We start from the raw sequence: 17,040 nt of genomic DNA on the forward strand, positions 1-17,040 counted from the left end.
AGAAAATATTTAACCGTTGGGTGCTATTTGCCTCCTAACCGAAAAACTGAACCTGCTTTTCAAACTGTAGATGGACATGAATAATAATAACAACAACAACAATACTTGGCATTTACACAGAGCTAGAATCTGAAAGCTCTTACATTGAGTAACACCTTACCCAAGCCTGTAGTTGCATCTGCTGCACTTATGTCAATTGGACTATGTGGGGAGGTAAAACTCACTGCAAGAGTGACAGAATCTGGCTTACACCATTGCACATGACCAGACCACTTTGTTCCTGCCAGGTTCCTTAGATGTGAAGCAGGTAAGTATTATTATCCCCATTTGACAGATGGAGACTGAGGCAGGAGAGCGCCAAGTATCAAATGTGCTCTCTAGTTTGGGATGTCTTAGTTGCGGCTACCCAACCCTGTGATTTTTCAGATGTACGGAACATCCTGAGCTCACACCCACTTAATTTAGAGCCGTGGATCCTCACGAGCTTTGAAATCTGAGGCTCTGGGTACTGGCTGCAGCCTGCCTGGTTTTAGGCAGCTACCTGAAGCTCCAGAGCTGCCTCCATCATCACACCGGACTTCACCAGCAGCCCTGGCAGAGCTGTGCACCTCCGCGGGCAGCGCAGGGTTGAATCGCCCCCTTGAAGAGCATCTGCCAACCGGCTGGTGTCTAAAGGGCATGTGTGATGAACTGGGCCTGGATAATTAAAATTTGCAGCATGCAAAACTTGTGGCCAGATTTGAAGATTTGGTGGGAAGTGGTTTGTCCATGGCATCAGAGGGAGTAAGTGTATAAACCAAGGGAATCCTGATGCACAGCTTTGTGCTCAGAGCCAGCAGTGGAAAACGGAGCTTAAAAATGCTGCATATCTTTGAGATCCAAATTCTTTTTCACAGATTTAGACAGCTAACAGGATGGTTTTTGCATAGAGGTTAAACATGGATAATTATGGATGCTCTGAGACCTGCTGTCATGCCATGTGCCTGGGGTACTTCCATCTTTGCTCACTATTTTCCATTATTCAATGATGACTCTTGCACTGATTGTGTGAGGAAAAACAAACTCTATTTTGGATCAGACAGGTGGCCTGCTAATGCCTCGAATCAGTAATAACCAACAGCAATAAACAATGAAAAGCAGAATCTTTGTGGGGGTGGTATTGTAATGTGGGCAGGTACATTCTTGGGAAGGGAGGGTATCATGAAAAAGCAGTTTTCTAAAGTCGAGTTCAGTGCATCAGACACATTTCTATTTATGTATTTCCAATACAGAATTAAAAGCAAATATTCCCTTGGAGGTTGCTATTAAATCTCAAACTGCTTCAATTCTCTCGGCTCACGCATCCTGCCTAGCCTTCTCTTGAGCTGATTTGATCCGGTCGTGTAGCAAAGGTGTCAAATGATTTATCCAGTTAGTAGGAACTGATCTTGCTCTGGGGGTTTCTTCACCCAGGTGCCCAGACCGGCTTTCTGAAATGCTTTAAACAGCTGCTGCTTGACAGACTGGTACGTCTGAGCCACCAGCTTTGCCTCGCTGTACACTGATGGCATGTCTCCATGGCTTGGTATTCGTGTGCTCAGCTGCAGAACAAAAATCAGGGAAGGGGAAAAAAATAAAATAATAAAAAAAAATCAACTGATGAGCCAAAAGAAACAGGAGGCTTCAGTAGCTGTATAATCTTCCTGTCTACATTTCATAAGCAGCAAACAAACTATCACTGTGCTTTGTGTATTTGCTTTTGGTTTAACAACAAAAAAACAGGGAAGCAATAAATGCCTGTGACATGGTTTCAAGCCATTGCGGAGAGGAACGGGGTAAACAGCTTTGCCTTGGAGTGGGCATAGGTGGTAGCAAATCTTGGTGTGTTTTACAAAGGCAAAACCCTACTTCTCAGTTAAGATGATTTTTTTTTGGAAAAAAAGGGAAAAAGTCCTTTCTGGGTATCTTTAAAGAATGTGCTCAGTTTAGCCTGGGAAGCAGAGCAGCTCAGTGCTTCCAAGTAACGCCAAGAAACACAAGAAGAGTCCCCTCCCACACTATCCCCTTTTCCCTCTTTAATGTGTTATCATAAGAGATGCTGTGAAACCTACCCAGGACAGGGCAGAAATCAGGTATCAAGATTCGTGCTGGTGCGAGAGAACCGAGCGCTCTGCTGGGACACCGGAGCTGCCTGCCAGGAGCTGCCTGGGGAGGCAGCAACATGTGTCCACTGCCCCTCATCACCCAGAGCACACATGGGAGCAAGCACCCTTCGCTTTGCGCGAGGTCTAAAGAAACGACCTCCTCTGACCTGCCCAAGGCTTAACAGTGCTGAACCAGCAGTGAGGTTTTGACATTATATGAAAGGAACTGAAGTCTGGAAAATGCCTTAGAGCAAGCAGAATGGTGAAAGTCCAACGCTTACAAGCCAGGGAAATAGCACCCCATAGGAAAAAGCACCCTCAAAACATAGCCTTGGAGAGCAAACAACACTGTTTTCCTTGTCTCTGAAAAGGAGAGATGCTGAAAGACAGATTAAAGGAAAAGGTGAATGCACAGCCTGAAATGAGCTGCTCCAGTCTGGGTGGTGCCAGCGCACCCCGGGGTGTATGGGCTTAGCCAGCAAGGGAGGGTGATGCTGACAGCCCAGGCATCCATGGGCCACAAGCTGGCCTGGCCGGCGGTGCCTAGCCTCCAGCTGCCCCCTTGTCACCCAGAGGTGGACACCAATGACATTATCAAACGCTTTGTTTTGTCAAAAGTAAAGTGCCCTGCTCAGCCATGAGTTACTCCCTCCTGCTCACCCCAACCCCATCCCCGGTGCCAGCCAGGTGCAGTCCAGCTCTCTCGGCCATAGTCCTGGCCATAGCCTGCTCTGTGGTCCGACTTGTCCCAGGTTTTGTTCTCACGAGGATCCCTCCTTTTTGGGGGCAGCAGGAGTGCTTCTCACCCCCCCTCCCATGCCACCTGTTGTGCAAGAAACAGCTTGGGACCTGTGCCACCGAACTGTGATGGAGTCCCTGGGCACGACGTCCAGGCTGGTCCCTTCTGTTCCCCCTAGGCTTGGGGTCCCTGCTGGGACAGGTCATGCCACTGCCTGGGCTGGGATGAGTCCCACCAGCCTCCTTCCCTGGGGTCTCCTGCAGAGCAGAACAACCCCTTTGGTCTTGTCCTCATACCTCCCCACCCTGCCTGGCCCTTTGCCTTCACAAATGGCTTCGCTGGTGGAAGTGGCTCCAGACCTCCCTGCCATTACCCTGCCTTGTTCTTTTCCACTCATTTCCCAATGGTAAAAAGGTTATGGCACTTAATAAAATATTTTTTTCTTGTCCTCATGTTCTCCCACTCTACATGGACTGCAGGACAATTCTTGACAAGAAAATTAATATTTTAGTAGTGAAAGTAGGTGGGCTGAAGAGACACTTTGAGTTTTCCCTGCTGCATCTCCTGGAAGTGGTGGGATTGGGCTCACTACCTTGGTATCTGTGCCATTCTCTCCCCCAGCACCTCCCTGAAGGGTCAGACAAGAGGAGAAATTGTGACTCCAGAACCAGGAATAATGATAAGAAAATTTCCTTATTCCACATCAAGCTTCTTCCTATACATCCCTACATTCCTAGGTTTCACCCTGTAGTTTTTGGCTATCCGTCTGTCCTGCCACTGTCCCATGTGTGGGAAATGAAGTGTGAGGGCAGGTTATTTCGGTGCCATTTCAAATAAGGGGAGTCTGTGGTCATCCTCCCAAGAGAAAGCAGGGCTGTCAAGGGGTGCTGGCCATTTTAATGAAGTACAACTTGTAGTTTTAATGCCATTAAATTGTACTGCTGCTGAGTGTAATGAAATTGGAGAACCTTCGGCACCTGGCCACTCACCCTGTGAGGAGCACCTCTATCATTGTATGGATTTATCAGCACATCTGGAGAGTGGGGGAGATGAGGGGAGTGGGCAATCCATAGCACCTGATTTAGTCAGCCAACTTGGGTGAGATTGGGAGCTGTTTATGTTGGGAGTCTAAACCCCTGTGGAACGACAAAATGAGGTAGATGCCTCCAAGACAATGAGAAATACTTCCCTCAAGCCTCTAAGACTTAGTGAGTTGAATACTCCCCTTAGAGTCAAAGGGATACTTTGGGTGAGATGCATAAAAGATTGCCCAGTTGTGCTTGTATGGTCCCTTAACACTCTCTTGGGTTTTGACCGCTCATCTGAGCATGGCTCCATCGCCAAGGACAGCCAGAACACTAATCTCCCCTCCAAACCCACCTGGGTTTCTGCCCTTGGCTTTCTCTGGACTTTAAGCTCCCATAGCTGACCCCACAGACTATTGGCTCCTGATCCTCTCCCAGACCCTACCAGGAGGGACAGAGGACAACTGCGGAGGCTGCAGCTTCATCATGAGATTGCTAAAACAGGGTTGACTCCAGGTTAAGGACTAGCCCACCTAGGGCTGGTGGCAGTGTACTGTCAGTGCATCAGACCTACCTTGCCATGAAGCTTTGCCCACCGAGTGAAGAACATGTGCTTGCAGAGCCGTGAGGGACTCCCGCAGGTCCTCTTCCCCGTTGTGGCATTGATAACCTCCAGGTCAGTGTTCCCCACAATCCAGTTCACACTGAAGCCGGGAGATTTTCCAGGCTGTCGAGCATCAGCGTGACTAACCCCTGGCAGGAGACAAGGACACCAGTAACATCCAGGTCTCAAAACCTTCAGAGGCTGCTAACATGTGGTGGGTTGTTGTGGCACATGAGACCTCCTTGAGCGAACACGCTGGCATTGTGCACTGCACATGCTGTTGTCACCATCAGTTAAATATTACCAGTCCAAGCACCTTAGAGAGACATAATTTAGCAATTCCTATAGATCTTTTTCCACCTTGCAGGCAAACTTTTTGTTAGCCTAAGGAAAGCCACTAGACTGTAGCGCATGGTATTGACAGCAGTGTTACGGTTGCTGAGTGAAATCTTTCAGAAAGGCTTTAATGGGATAACTGGTCTTTAAAAGGAACTAAGCAGCAAAGTGCTTTTGCCATGAGTTCCTCCGGGTGAGCTTTCCATGGTCCAATGTATTTATCTGCTGGGGCCTTTGCTGTGACGGGAACTCTGGATTGTAGGGAGTACAAATGGGGGATAAGAAAATACCAAACATATATTTCATCATCACAGAGAGTTTATTAGATCCAAGTTAATGATCTTGTAGACATCACAGAGCTACACAGAAAACTCTTGCTCATGACCTTGTGTCTGCCTGTAAGATTCCTACCCTGTATGGGTGCAACAATCTCTTCAACAGCTAGTTTGTGTCCTAATGGCAATATTTTGGATATTTTTAAGTGGAATGCATCTTATTTAGACAGCTACAGTGAAGATGGTTTTGGTCACCTGGTGTGACTCCATGACCTTTGTGTCATTCATATGGCCAGTTTTTGACATCTGAATCACATACTGGAGTCCAAAGCCTCCATGTAGAGACAGGGACCTGTTGAAGTGGGTCCAGATGAGGGCCACAAAATGATCAGAGGAATGGAACACCTCTCCTATGAAGAAAGGTTGAGAGAGTTGGGGTTGTTCAGCCTGGAGAAGAGAAGGCTCTGGGGACACCTTATTGCAGCCTTGCAGTACTTAAAGGGGGCTTATAAGAAAGGTGGGGAGAAACATTTTAGCAGGGCTTGTTGTGATAGGACAAGGGTTTTAGACTAGATATAAGGAAGAAATTTCTTACAGTGAGGGTGGTGAAACACTGGAACAGGTTGCCCTGGGAGGTGGTAGATGCCCTGTCCCTGGAAACTTTCAAGGTCAGGTTGGACGGGGATTCTGAGCAACCTGATTGACCTGAAGATGTCCCTGCTCATTTCAGGGGGTGTTGGACTAGACGACCTTTAAGTTTCCCTTCCAACCCAAACTATTCTATGATTCTATGGTTCAATGCAACTATGATTCTATGATTTTACGACTCTATGGGTGAGACCTCCCTTGGCTCTAAATGCATATCAGGGCTGCAAGGCCAGATGTGGGTGTGTACATGAGAGAGAGTTATTTTTAATCAGGTAATTCCTGTCTCTTCTTAACCATTTAGTGTAGTTCAACCTTTCCACGACTCCTGTCACTTTCTCATTTCTTGTACCTGAAACCAGGTAAGGATTAGTCTTTGCAAGGAAATAAGAGAAATAAAGAAAATGGTTGCTTTATTTTCCAACACAGGATAAATGCAACCAAGTGAGCTCTGCCTTTCCCTGCTCATTAGTGCTTTTGGGAGCAAAGAATCAACACTGGGAGCTTCCAAGGCTGGAGAAGAGAGAGTGACCTGAAGCAGTTTGAATATTTTGGAAATTGCGGGCGTCAGATGATGTGTCGGCATCCAGCTGTTGAGTCCCTCTCCCCTAATTTGCTGTGTGGGCCACTAGCCTGCAAACCTGGACAACCAAAACCACTGTGGTGAGCAGGCAGGTGGGGACTGTGCTGGTGGGCAGGGGCTGCCTGGCATGGCTGCCCCAGCACAGACCAGTGCCAGGACTGAGTCTCAGCTTCCAAATGGCAACTCCCACCAGAACACCTGCCTACAGCAGCTCCAGCAACAGGTCATGGTTTGCACAGCTTGATGGGGACCTGCTTTCATTGCTCCTGGGTGGATAGCAACAGAGACTGGTCCTTTGCATTTTCTGCTGAAGAGTTTCAAAGAACTTTTGCAGAGAGGCAGAAGTACTGATATGAGCTGTTCCGAGAGGAGGACATTAAAGGAGAGAGATGAAAGCCCATCCTTTCCGAAGTGCCCCTTCTTGCACACCATAAGCATCTGCTGATCTCAGGCAGAATGGGAGGAGATGGGAGCTGGTGGGAATCTGGCATCCATCGCTGCATTTAAACACTCTGAGCTTGGTAAACCCCTGAATGAGACCAGGGAGAGGTGAAGGGTGGTGCAGGGTCAGCTGTGGCAGAGACGCTGCCTCTGCAGGCAGCTCCTGCCTCCTGCCTGGGGCCTCTCAGCATCACGGGAAGCAATGTTGGTGAGGGACATGCTCCCTCTGCTCCTTCCAGTGTGGTCCTCTCTGCCTTGTGAGGGAGCCACAAGAGCCAGATGGGACTGAGCACATACAGAGAGAGAAAGGTGGCCATTGAAGGGAAAAAATTATACAGCACAACCACTTTGTACTGGTGGTGAAGCTGGAATTGCAGAAATCATCTCCGTCACTGGGACTGAACTTGCTACCATGTGTAGAAGAGAATTACAGCTAAGTCATAACCTCACCCAGGATTTGTAAACACATTCATGTCATATTAATACCTCCTTCAATTTCCCAGCCCCCCCGAGATAACAGATCTGTCTGCTTCTAAAACTCCAGTTCACCTAGGCAACAGGATATAAACTGAGAGCTTGAAAATCAGATAGCTCACTGGCACTATTCAAACGCCTCTATACAGAACAAGATGCAAATAGATCAAAATCAGCTGTTTGACACTATGCATCACTCTCTGTCGAGATAGCACTGAAAAGCTTATAGGACTTGAGTGCCAAAAACCACAGTAGCAAACACCCTGCCATGCAAAGTTGCTACAGGCCATTAATAAGTAAAAATGTTGTGAAAACGGTGACCAGAGGAAAAGAAGGAAAGGCTGCACAGAGGACAGAGCAGGCTGTGGGTGCCCATCAGACGGGGGCTGTACACCCCTGTCCAGGCTGGGACCTCCCTCTGCTCTTAGTGGACTCCTGTGAGAGCCAGGAGCTTGCCCCAGTGCCTGGAAAACCCTCCGTGCTGGTCTGGCTTTCATGCTTTCTCTTCCTAGCTATCATATATAAGTACATGTATTTAGGTAAGTAGAAGATATTTTCACTTAATTTTCCAAATGCAAGAGAAGAGGCTTTAAAGTAAAAAAACATGAGACTCATGACAAATGCAAATATAGAGCCTAGGTATATCTCTGATAGTTGTTTTTGATCCTTTTTTAACACTTTTTTTCATGTTTTTCTTCTGACAAATAATTGTTCTGGTTTTATTTGAAAAGTAACACCCAAATAATCTTGATAATTTTCTCTCCTTTATGTAAAACATCCTCCTTAAAATCAACACAACAAAGAGTACAACAGGAGACCATAGAAACTGGAAGGAAAAGAAAAGTCTTTGTACAAATCATATGAACTTGAGTATTGTGCAATATGATCTCAAATCTGTCCTTTCTCCTCTCTCTCCTAGCAAAACCTCACACCTCTTCAGGATACCCTTTAGAACAGCCTCAATCTTAAGAGAACAGGAAATAAAAATGATGCAGGGCTTTTCTTTCTTCTAAAAAATACACCCAAGACTAATCCCAGTGAATGAGTGGATTTCCATCTGGCTGGGACTGGTGTGAGTGGAAAACCTCACTGATTATTTTTCTGTGGGGACAAAGAGTTATCTCAGGATATCTTATCACACACCATGACTCTCCTCTCCATTGAAATGTTTGTACTGCTATGATCAAGTGACAGAATATTTGGCATCCTTGTAATTGAAGGACTCCTGCAATTTGAAATCCCTGGCTGGCCTGATCTCCAAGATGAGTGTGGGAGGTGGAGTTGCCTGGCTGAGATCGCTGAGGTTTGGTCTCTAATGCATTTGGTATGGCTTTTTATTAGGTGCCCATCTCTTTAGTCATTGGATATGCTGTCGGCGCAGTTTTCCAGGTAAGAGAAATGCAGCACAAGCCTCAGCAGTGTAAGTTTTAAGCAGTGTTGGCTCCCTGGGATTTGTGAGGTAGGGAAGATTACAAATAATGGCTTTAGAGACAAAAACAATGTAGACAGAGACAGGCAGATTCCTCCCACTGCTTCTCCTGGGCTGAAGAAAACCCACAAACACAACCAAAAGCAAAGCAAAAGCTTTTCCAAACAGAAGTCTCCAGGAAGGAGGAAGCCAGCCATGAAACATGCAGATATTTAAAGTGACACAAGGCCCCCTCTGGTGCATTTCTAACTCCCTTGAAATCTCTGGCGATGACTCTTGGACATAAATACACACTTGGGCAAAGTATGAGCCTTTGTTTTTACACTGCAAGGCCAACCCAGCAAAGCAATAGTTGTTCTGCAGTTAAATCTCTTATTAATCACTTCTTGTGTTTTCAGTCCTTCAACAATTCAAGTGGGTTTCCCTGTACATCCTGCAGACACAGTGAAAGTGTGTGTGATTTTGATCTTAATCTATGAGTGGACTTATAATGAGTTAGGGCTGGCACAGGATAAGATCAGTTTCCCCAGTGGGAGATGCAGAGGCTTCTGGCAGACAGGGGTGTGTTGCCAAAATAACAGCCAGGTTTGGGAAATAGGGAGATTTTGCCTGACCAGCTGCGAGTCCTTTCCTCCCTCCCACGATGTGATGATGTGACGTGGGAAGGAAGAGGGTGCTGAGTCATGACCATGCTGGACCAGGGCAGGAGGGACAAGAGGGGACACAGGGTGGAGGAGGAGTGTGGAGCACAGTTTCTTTCATACTTGCAGTGCACAGTCTTTGGCTAGCTGCAGTGAAGAGTTAAAACATGGAGATAAGCTGTTCAAACAAGGATAAGTCTTTTGACCTACTCACCTCATAACATATATTGGAACAGGCTGCCCAGAGAGGTGGTGGAGTCACAATCCCTGGAAGTGTTCAAAAAGCGGGTAGATGTTGCACTTCGGCACATGGTTTAGTCTAGTCTACCCTTGATTCGTTTAGAGTGGACTTGGTAGTGTAGGTTAATGGTTGGACTGGATGATCTGAAAGGTCTTTTCCAACCTAAACGATTCTATGATTCTATGATATACATCCACATTACACTTCCCAGATGTTCCCACACAGAACCTGAGAATTTCCCTAGTGGCTAAACTATCACTTCTGCTTCAGCCAAACTAGTTTTGTCACAGGGACACATTAAAAAAAAAAAAAAAAAGAAACAGATAAGGGATAAAACAGCACTCCCCTGACTGAGAAACCTAGAGGACTTTGAAAGGCGATGGTGTATTCCACTAAAGCATCCTGACGTCCCAACTCTCTAACCCTGACATAGTATTGGTGTCTCAGGGAATCCTCCTGAAGAACAGTTATCAGATACTAAGAGTAAAATAAGGGTCCAATCCCGTGCAGAACTGGTGGCCCTTAGCACTCACGTGCCTCATGAAGATCTGAAGGCATTCAAGATTTGGGGGATGGAGAAGAAAGGACCAGAGACCTGGGGTAGGGACAGGGGCTGGGAAGGAGAAGTGGTGACAGTGAGAGTAGTCCAAAAGATAGCTGGAAACCACGGAGATGCTCACACGACAGGCAGCAGCCTAGTCAGATGGCAGCAATGCCTCCCTGAGGTCTGCTGAGCAGGCAGGGTCTCCTGAAAGAATGAACAGTCATTTTCTTACGGCCATCTGCTCCAAACAAAGTGGCTAGCAAGTGGTGAAGGAGCAGGGGCTCTGAGTAAGGGACACCGGTGGCACGGCTGCACGCACAGCGCAGAGATATGAGGGCTGGTTCTCCTGACTCTGCACATTCCTGTGTTCACTGGGTGAGGGAGAGCGGGACGGGAGAAAGTTAAACCTAAAATTTACTGAAAACTTCCTCCCTGGTGTCTAGGAATCTTTTACTTAGTCATACACTTTTTTCCACTTTGAGCATTCTTTGTACAGTGTTTGTTTTCCTAGTCAGTTTATATCCACTACTGATCCTTTTTGTGGTCACTGCTTATGAAAAAGGAACTGGATTTAAATGCATCAGTTTCTTCATTCTACAAATTCATACTCTGCAGCAAAAAAAGAAGGCATGAGCTAATGGTTTACTTACAAACAAGTAAACTTTCCTGTTGGTGACCAGCACAATTAGTGAGGGGAGAGGGGATCATTTGTCTTGCAGGCAGGTGTCTGCTTACCACTGAGAAGCAGCTGATTGCGCCGGTATGAAGCTGGCAGCTGACCAATGTCTTCTATTCTATGGCTCATTACCCGGGAAAGGTGACCAGTGTGGTAGAGGCTTCCCACAATGATGCTGTGCAAGTACATGGGTTCGATGAAGGAGCTGAGGAGAGCACCTTGGAGCCCAAGGATGTTCCACCTGGAAAAGAAATTCAGGAGCAATAAAACACATGGGTGGAATGGCCACAAGAGAGCTGCCCTGGGAAAATCAGCAAAGGCCAGCACATGGGTTGGAGGGATGAGGGATGAAACTATTCCTGTCCTATGATGCATGAAGCACTGCACTGTTGGGTTCTTATACACCTATGACTGGCTCCCCCTCTGCGATGGTTTTCGATTACTGTGACGCCACTGACTTAAGGGACGTATTTCTGTCTTGTGTTATTGCAAACAGAGGCTTCCTGTTGAGAGTTATTCTTTATAAAAGCATTTTGTGTTCGATGAATGTTCATTTAGCATGTCTTAGCAGAATTTCATTTTTTTTCTGCATCTATAATTTTATGCTTGCAATGGTAGATCTAAAATGAGTGCTTTTGTTATTCTACTTTTATTTATTCTTTGTCTTACCATCCCCTAGCTATACAGCCAACATAACATGTGACTTGGGTGGCCAAAATTCCCACAAAATTGTTGTGAATAATTTTTGAAAGCCTCAAAGGCTGACATTTCCTTGCACAAATGATCATGCAGGTGTGAAGACATCCATAAGAATCAAAGCCTGGTCCTGAAGAGCTGCACTTTCAGGCAATTTATTTGTAACCAATAGTTTGATCTGCTCTGCAGTGTTCAGAATGATTGATATGTCTCACCCTGTTGCTGTCTTAAAGGTGCAACAGAGTGATGGTGGAAACCTTGGAGCCTTCAATCTGTTGATGACTGAGCTCCATACTACTGCTCTTGGATTAGTTGCCAGAACTGTTCTGCATTTTCATATTGTATGAATTTTTACATCACGATAGGCACAAATATGGCAGGATGCTCACTCTGACTTCTAACTTCCAGTTAAAAAGTGGAAAAATTAAAGAAGGGAAAAAAGTCATGATGCAGTTACCTATGCAAACCTATTTAGCTCAGCCCATATAAGAAGAAGTTGTTCGCCACCACACAAACACTAACATGCTCTCTTAGACTTGGATAATATTTTTATAAACGTCGAACGCTGTCAATCTGTTTGAATAGTTTTGAGTTCAGGAGTTCAAACTGAAAATGCTTCAGAAAACGTAGTTTTGGAGAGTGTCTTTTGGCTCATTAAAAACCAAAACACTGGCAACATTTGGAATTCCATAGCTGACTGAAGGAAAGGGTAAGAGGTGCCTACTATTTAAGGCAACATCCAGTGTCTGCCATGCTAAATAATGTGTTTAAAGCACAATCTCCATCAGCAGCAAGCATTATGTAGCTAATTTCTTACATCATTGTTCTTTTCATTAATTAACATTTCTCAACCGTTAGTGCAATTATTGCAGTGCCTCCGTGCTGTATGTCTCTTTTCATGATTAATAAGGAGTCATTATATTTCCCTTTCCTGAAGCAGTCAATTAACATGGAATACTTTCCATTAATTACTGAATGTTTAAAACCAGCATGCTGTACCTGGAGAGCAATCTGCTCTAGGAACCTGTGACACCAATTGCTTTAAAAAGTTCTCTTTAAATTTTATTCCAAAAACACAAGCAATTTAGCTGGCTATATTAATTTGCCTGTGAAGCAGGGCTGTGAATGAGAAACATCTTTTAATCTCATGCAAGAAAAGGCAGCCATCTGGCTGCTGAGGATTTCAGAGTCAGACTCTCCCTGTCTCCCTCTGTAAATGCAGGTCATTAAAGTAATGTGTTCATCTACATAAAACTCAAATGGAATATAAAAGGTAATATTTATATACAAACAATTTAGTCCCACAATTTAAACAGTCATTGGTTTTATGAAACATTTACTTTAGTCCATCAGATTTGCATAACTTCATTTGGGAAAAAAAAAGTGTGGTCATTCCTGCAAATAACATCACTTCTAAAGGAAAGAACTAGCTGCCTCTTTGAGTAAATATCTTATCATGATGCAAAATTAATAATGCAAAATTAAGAAATAGAATTGAGTTCAGTACTATGCCTCTGACCAGCTTCTAAGGCGAGTAAAAAAATTAGACAGTGATGACTTTGTCCAGATGGAAACTTGTAAGATTTTTTTTTTTTCAACTTTTGACATTTCCTTAAAAAAAACTTTGTGTATTTGATTGAAGGAGACAAAAAAGCAGCTAAACAGAAAAACAACATATGTTCAACAATATTTGAATTTTAGCAATACACATATCACAAGAAATCATCTGAGTTTTATTTATCAAAATAGGGGATTGTGTTCAGATCATAAATTACAAGGTAATAATGATTATTTAATTTAAATTCTTTGCAAGGAACCTGTCTTTTCTTTAGAGATGTTTCTCTGCCTCATTCTGAACATGTTAATCCTAGTGTAAAAAAGGATTTGGATGTCAATGGAATCACGTTATTGGAAATCATAATATAAGCATGATCAGGTCATCCCTTATGTATTAAAAGCATCTCATAAACATTAATTAATTCTCACAGTGCTGCTGTGAGGTAAAACCCCATTTTTATACACCCTAGGGAATCGAGGCAGAACGGCAGTATGATTTGCTGAAGTCTGCTGTATTATTCGGAGGCAGAGCTAGAGTCCATGGCTTCTGAATACAACAGTTGTTCCTTGAGACAACCCTGTTTTCCCATCCCAAAAGAAGACCCAAGCACGTGTAGGGCACAATGAAACTTGTATATCAGTCACGGTGGGTTTTGACTTCAAGGTATAAGCAGCTACTAGGCAAATTGGATGGAGGGGCCAGACGAAAAAAACAAGGGAGAAGAAACATAACGAAATACAGGGCACGAGAGCAAGCTGTGCCTGATGGGTAGAAGGTGGTGTAAAAAGAGACTGTCCCAGAACCAGACAGCATCCTATGGTAGGAAAGACAGAGAAATCAAAAAAGGCGCTGACACCCAGAAGGCAATATTCAGTGGGGACTGCTTGCGGGTCTCCTTGAGCAATGCCAAGGCTGGTGTCCACGATGGTGGTGGTGAAACGGGATGAGGGTGGTGGCACTGCCACCTGTATGCTGGCCACTTCCCAGTTTGACACAGCACTGTTTTGGAGCATCCATTCAGAGAAGAGGGATGAAAAAGCAGAGAAGGAGCTTTGCTTTCAAGTCTAGCCCAGGTTCAGCAAAGTGTTTGGACAGCTGTCTCATTCTGGAAAGCAGCCCCGAGCACATGCATGAATCCAACTAAATCCTAGGAAGAGAGGGGTCTTGTGCTGAGCTGCCCAAAATAAGCCCCTTGTGCTGCCACTCTTGTCCTTCAGAGCATAGTAAAAGCACATTAATGATGGGGGAAATTTTCACTTACTCATTCTGCTTCTGCTCTGTGGATAAAAAGACCTACCTTGGAGGGCAGCCAGTTCAGTATTTTGCATAAACAATAGATTTAACTGACAAATATTTGGGGGAAGGTCTTTTATCCTGTGTATTGTACATCCCTTGACCAACACACATGGCTAATGCACTGACTTGGTCCTTTGAAATCTGAATATCTCTGGGATTATTTGTAGGTAGATGATAGGGAAAGTTCTGTCTGATAGTGAAATTATCAATAAGGGTGTTCATTTCTGAAGGAGCTATTTCTCTGTAGCCTAATTTAGGTCCATGAAAGTAGCTGTGTTCCCATCTGTAACAAAGTGCTCTCTTAAAATGTGGCTTTTCAAAATAAAATTATTATTCAGAGCAATGCAGTGTTACATTTTGGGTTCTCAATATATCAAAGTGACTTTTCTCGCTATGAGGAAATATGCTGGATCATTCAGAATTTTCCTAATTATGCACGATTTTAAGGGCTGTTTTCAAAGGCACGCATCTCTCTAATAACTTATATGCTGTGCGCTTCGTAATAACCCTTTCAATAAAGTGAAAATCAACCCACTGCTCCCTTAGTCACAGATCTTATTTAAAAAACCCCAAGTCTTTAGCAAGCAGGATCAATAAAACCAAATGTCTCCCCTTTTCACTTAAATATGGGAGCTTTTGGTGTTTTAAATGGAAGGAAAGTACACCCTTCCTTTTGTTCAAACAGCAGATATTACTGCACTGTTTACAAAGACAAAATCCCGCGTCCAGTTTTCAATATAGATAATCCTTGAATAAACATATTTTTGCCTGTTTGTCAATCACAGAAATGCCAGCGATGAGCTGGGAGGCATCCCAGAGCAGGCAGCCTTTCTGTAATTAGACGCTGTGCTCCCCTGGCCCTGGATGTGGGGTGGGCTGGGGGCGAGCCCCCGCAGAGCCCCCACCCAGCACCCATGCTCCTGGCAGCCCGGGACCACCGGCGAGGCGTGCAGGGAAATGCGTCCCCAAGTCATAACCACATCACAGCCTCCACACCTGCATGCTGCAGCATCTTCTCACCACACTAGTTGGCTGCGGCCCCTCCCTGGGACCAACCAAAATATGGATGATAAAAATACTGGGGAAGGGGCTTGGGGGCAAACCCACAGGGCTGCAAAGGGCTGCAGCCTCCCAGGTCAGCACGTGGCTCCTCGCCCATTGCTGAGACATGGTGTGACACCTGGAGCCCCTTCGCCGAGTATTTCCAGCACTGGTTTGCACATAGCATTACTCAAAGCCAAATGCTGACACGCTCCTGCTCTCAAAACCTTTTGAAACTGAGATGTGGAGAAATTTGCACGATGCTTCGAAACATCTCAGGGAAACTGTGTCCACCTGCCATTGAAGCTCGGTGAGACTGAAGTGTCTCCTTGGGACCTTTGGAAACCTTGCTCATTAAAAAGCACTGCTGATGAATTTCAAAGCTTGTTTTGTTAAGGCTTTTTATAAAGGACACTTTTTTTTTGGTCATTATTAAGAGCTTTAAGTCTTACCCGCTTGGAGTGTTGTTAACCTCCTGTACCACAGTTTCTATTACCAATATTTCCACCTATGTTTCACACAATATAAATTGTTATTCACGGTGGCCTGTGCTCAGCAGAACACCTGTGGTGTTCCTATTTATACGACCATTTAGCTATTATTGGTTTGGAAACTGGAACTAGCGCATTAGTTTTTGATCTGTATTTTAACAGCAGGTGGTTTATATATGTTTTCTGGAACATACCTTGTGGTGAAAGATTGAAATTGAAATCTCAGTCACACAGAAAGGGGTTAAGAGAGAGAATTACAAATCATGTGCACAAATCATCTCTAATTGAAGAACTGGCTGTGTTAATTGATTTTCATTTACATTAATATGCAGCCTTTGAAGTAGCTTTTCTTAAGAGTTACCTTGTCAGGCTCAGTCTTCTGTTAACAATGGCTCCGGTCGACAGGCTAACACTAAAATAGATCTAAGAATGCCAATTTCTAACACTGACTTTTAGTCTTGCATTTTTATATGCTACATTTAAATACAGCTTAATGTGCTCAAGTCATCTTGTAAAATGCTACTTCAGACTCCCACTGCTATATCCTGAAACAGTGCCTTAAGACTACATTGCCTTGCAATACTCTGAACATATTGTCAGTAAAGATTCCTTCCTACCCTCTAGCTCATGGGCCCAAATAATCCACAGACCTTAGCCATGGGACAAGAATAGACTGTCAATGCTGTAATGCAAAGTTTGCAGTCCTTTGTTATTGTTAGTGTCATTTTACAGGTGAGGTATAATTTAGATGTTCAAGGTCTTATTTAACCTCTGGGCTTAATGTCACTGTTTTTGTGAAGTACGTGGAAGTGGATGACCATTAACCTCATGGCAAGAAAATACACAGTCTTTTAAAGGTGACCTTTTGAGAAGCAGTAGTAAGAAAACAATTTTAAGGCCAGAGCTTACAAAATAAACACTGAATTCTGTCTTTTATTTGATATATAAAGACAGTGTTTATGAGGATTGTTCCATCCAAATCCTGCACCCTGCAAGGGGAGCTGCAGATGCCCACTTCTGAAAGAGGACAAATGTCACAGCTCATGCATTTACAACTATGTCTGTACACGATTAGTGTGTGTAGATGCAAGTTTGATGCACAGAAAGCTGGCATCTCTCCGAAGTAAATACAGCAGCTACATATCCAGTGAGCAGGAACATGCTCTACCCTGGCCATGGCTT

At 44.5% G+C, this 17,040-nt stretch overlaps 1 protein-coding gene across 1 annotated transcript in view; it reads right to left on the reverse strand.

Annotated features, from left to right (window-relative positions):
• Positions 1–1,403: 1,403 nt before the first annotated feature.
• ADARB2 (adenosine deaminase RNA specific B2 (inactive)) overlaps positions 1,404–17,040 on the reverse strand; it is a 115,934-nt gene continuing 100,297 nt past the window's right edge. The window contains exons 7-9 of the mRNA XM_075706579.1: positions 10,836–11,017; positions 4,462–4,640; positions 1,404–1,580 (exon numbers count right to left, since the gene is read on the reverse strand). Of these exons, the coding sequence (XP_075562694.1) occupies positions 1,404–1,580; positions 4,462–4,640; positions 10,836–11,017 (538 nt within the window). The remainder of the gene's footprint in view (positions 1,581–4,461; positions 4,641–10,835; positions 11,018–17,040) is intronic.

Source organism: Pelecanus crispus, chromosome 2 (genome assembly GCF_030463565.1).
Source record: "Pelecanus crispus isolate bPelCri1 chromosome 2, bPelCri1.pri, whole genome shotgun sequence".
Lineage (NCBI taxonomy): Eukaryota > Metazoa > Chordata > Aves > Pelecaniformes > Pelecanidae > Pelecanus > Pelecanus crispus.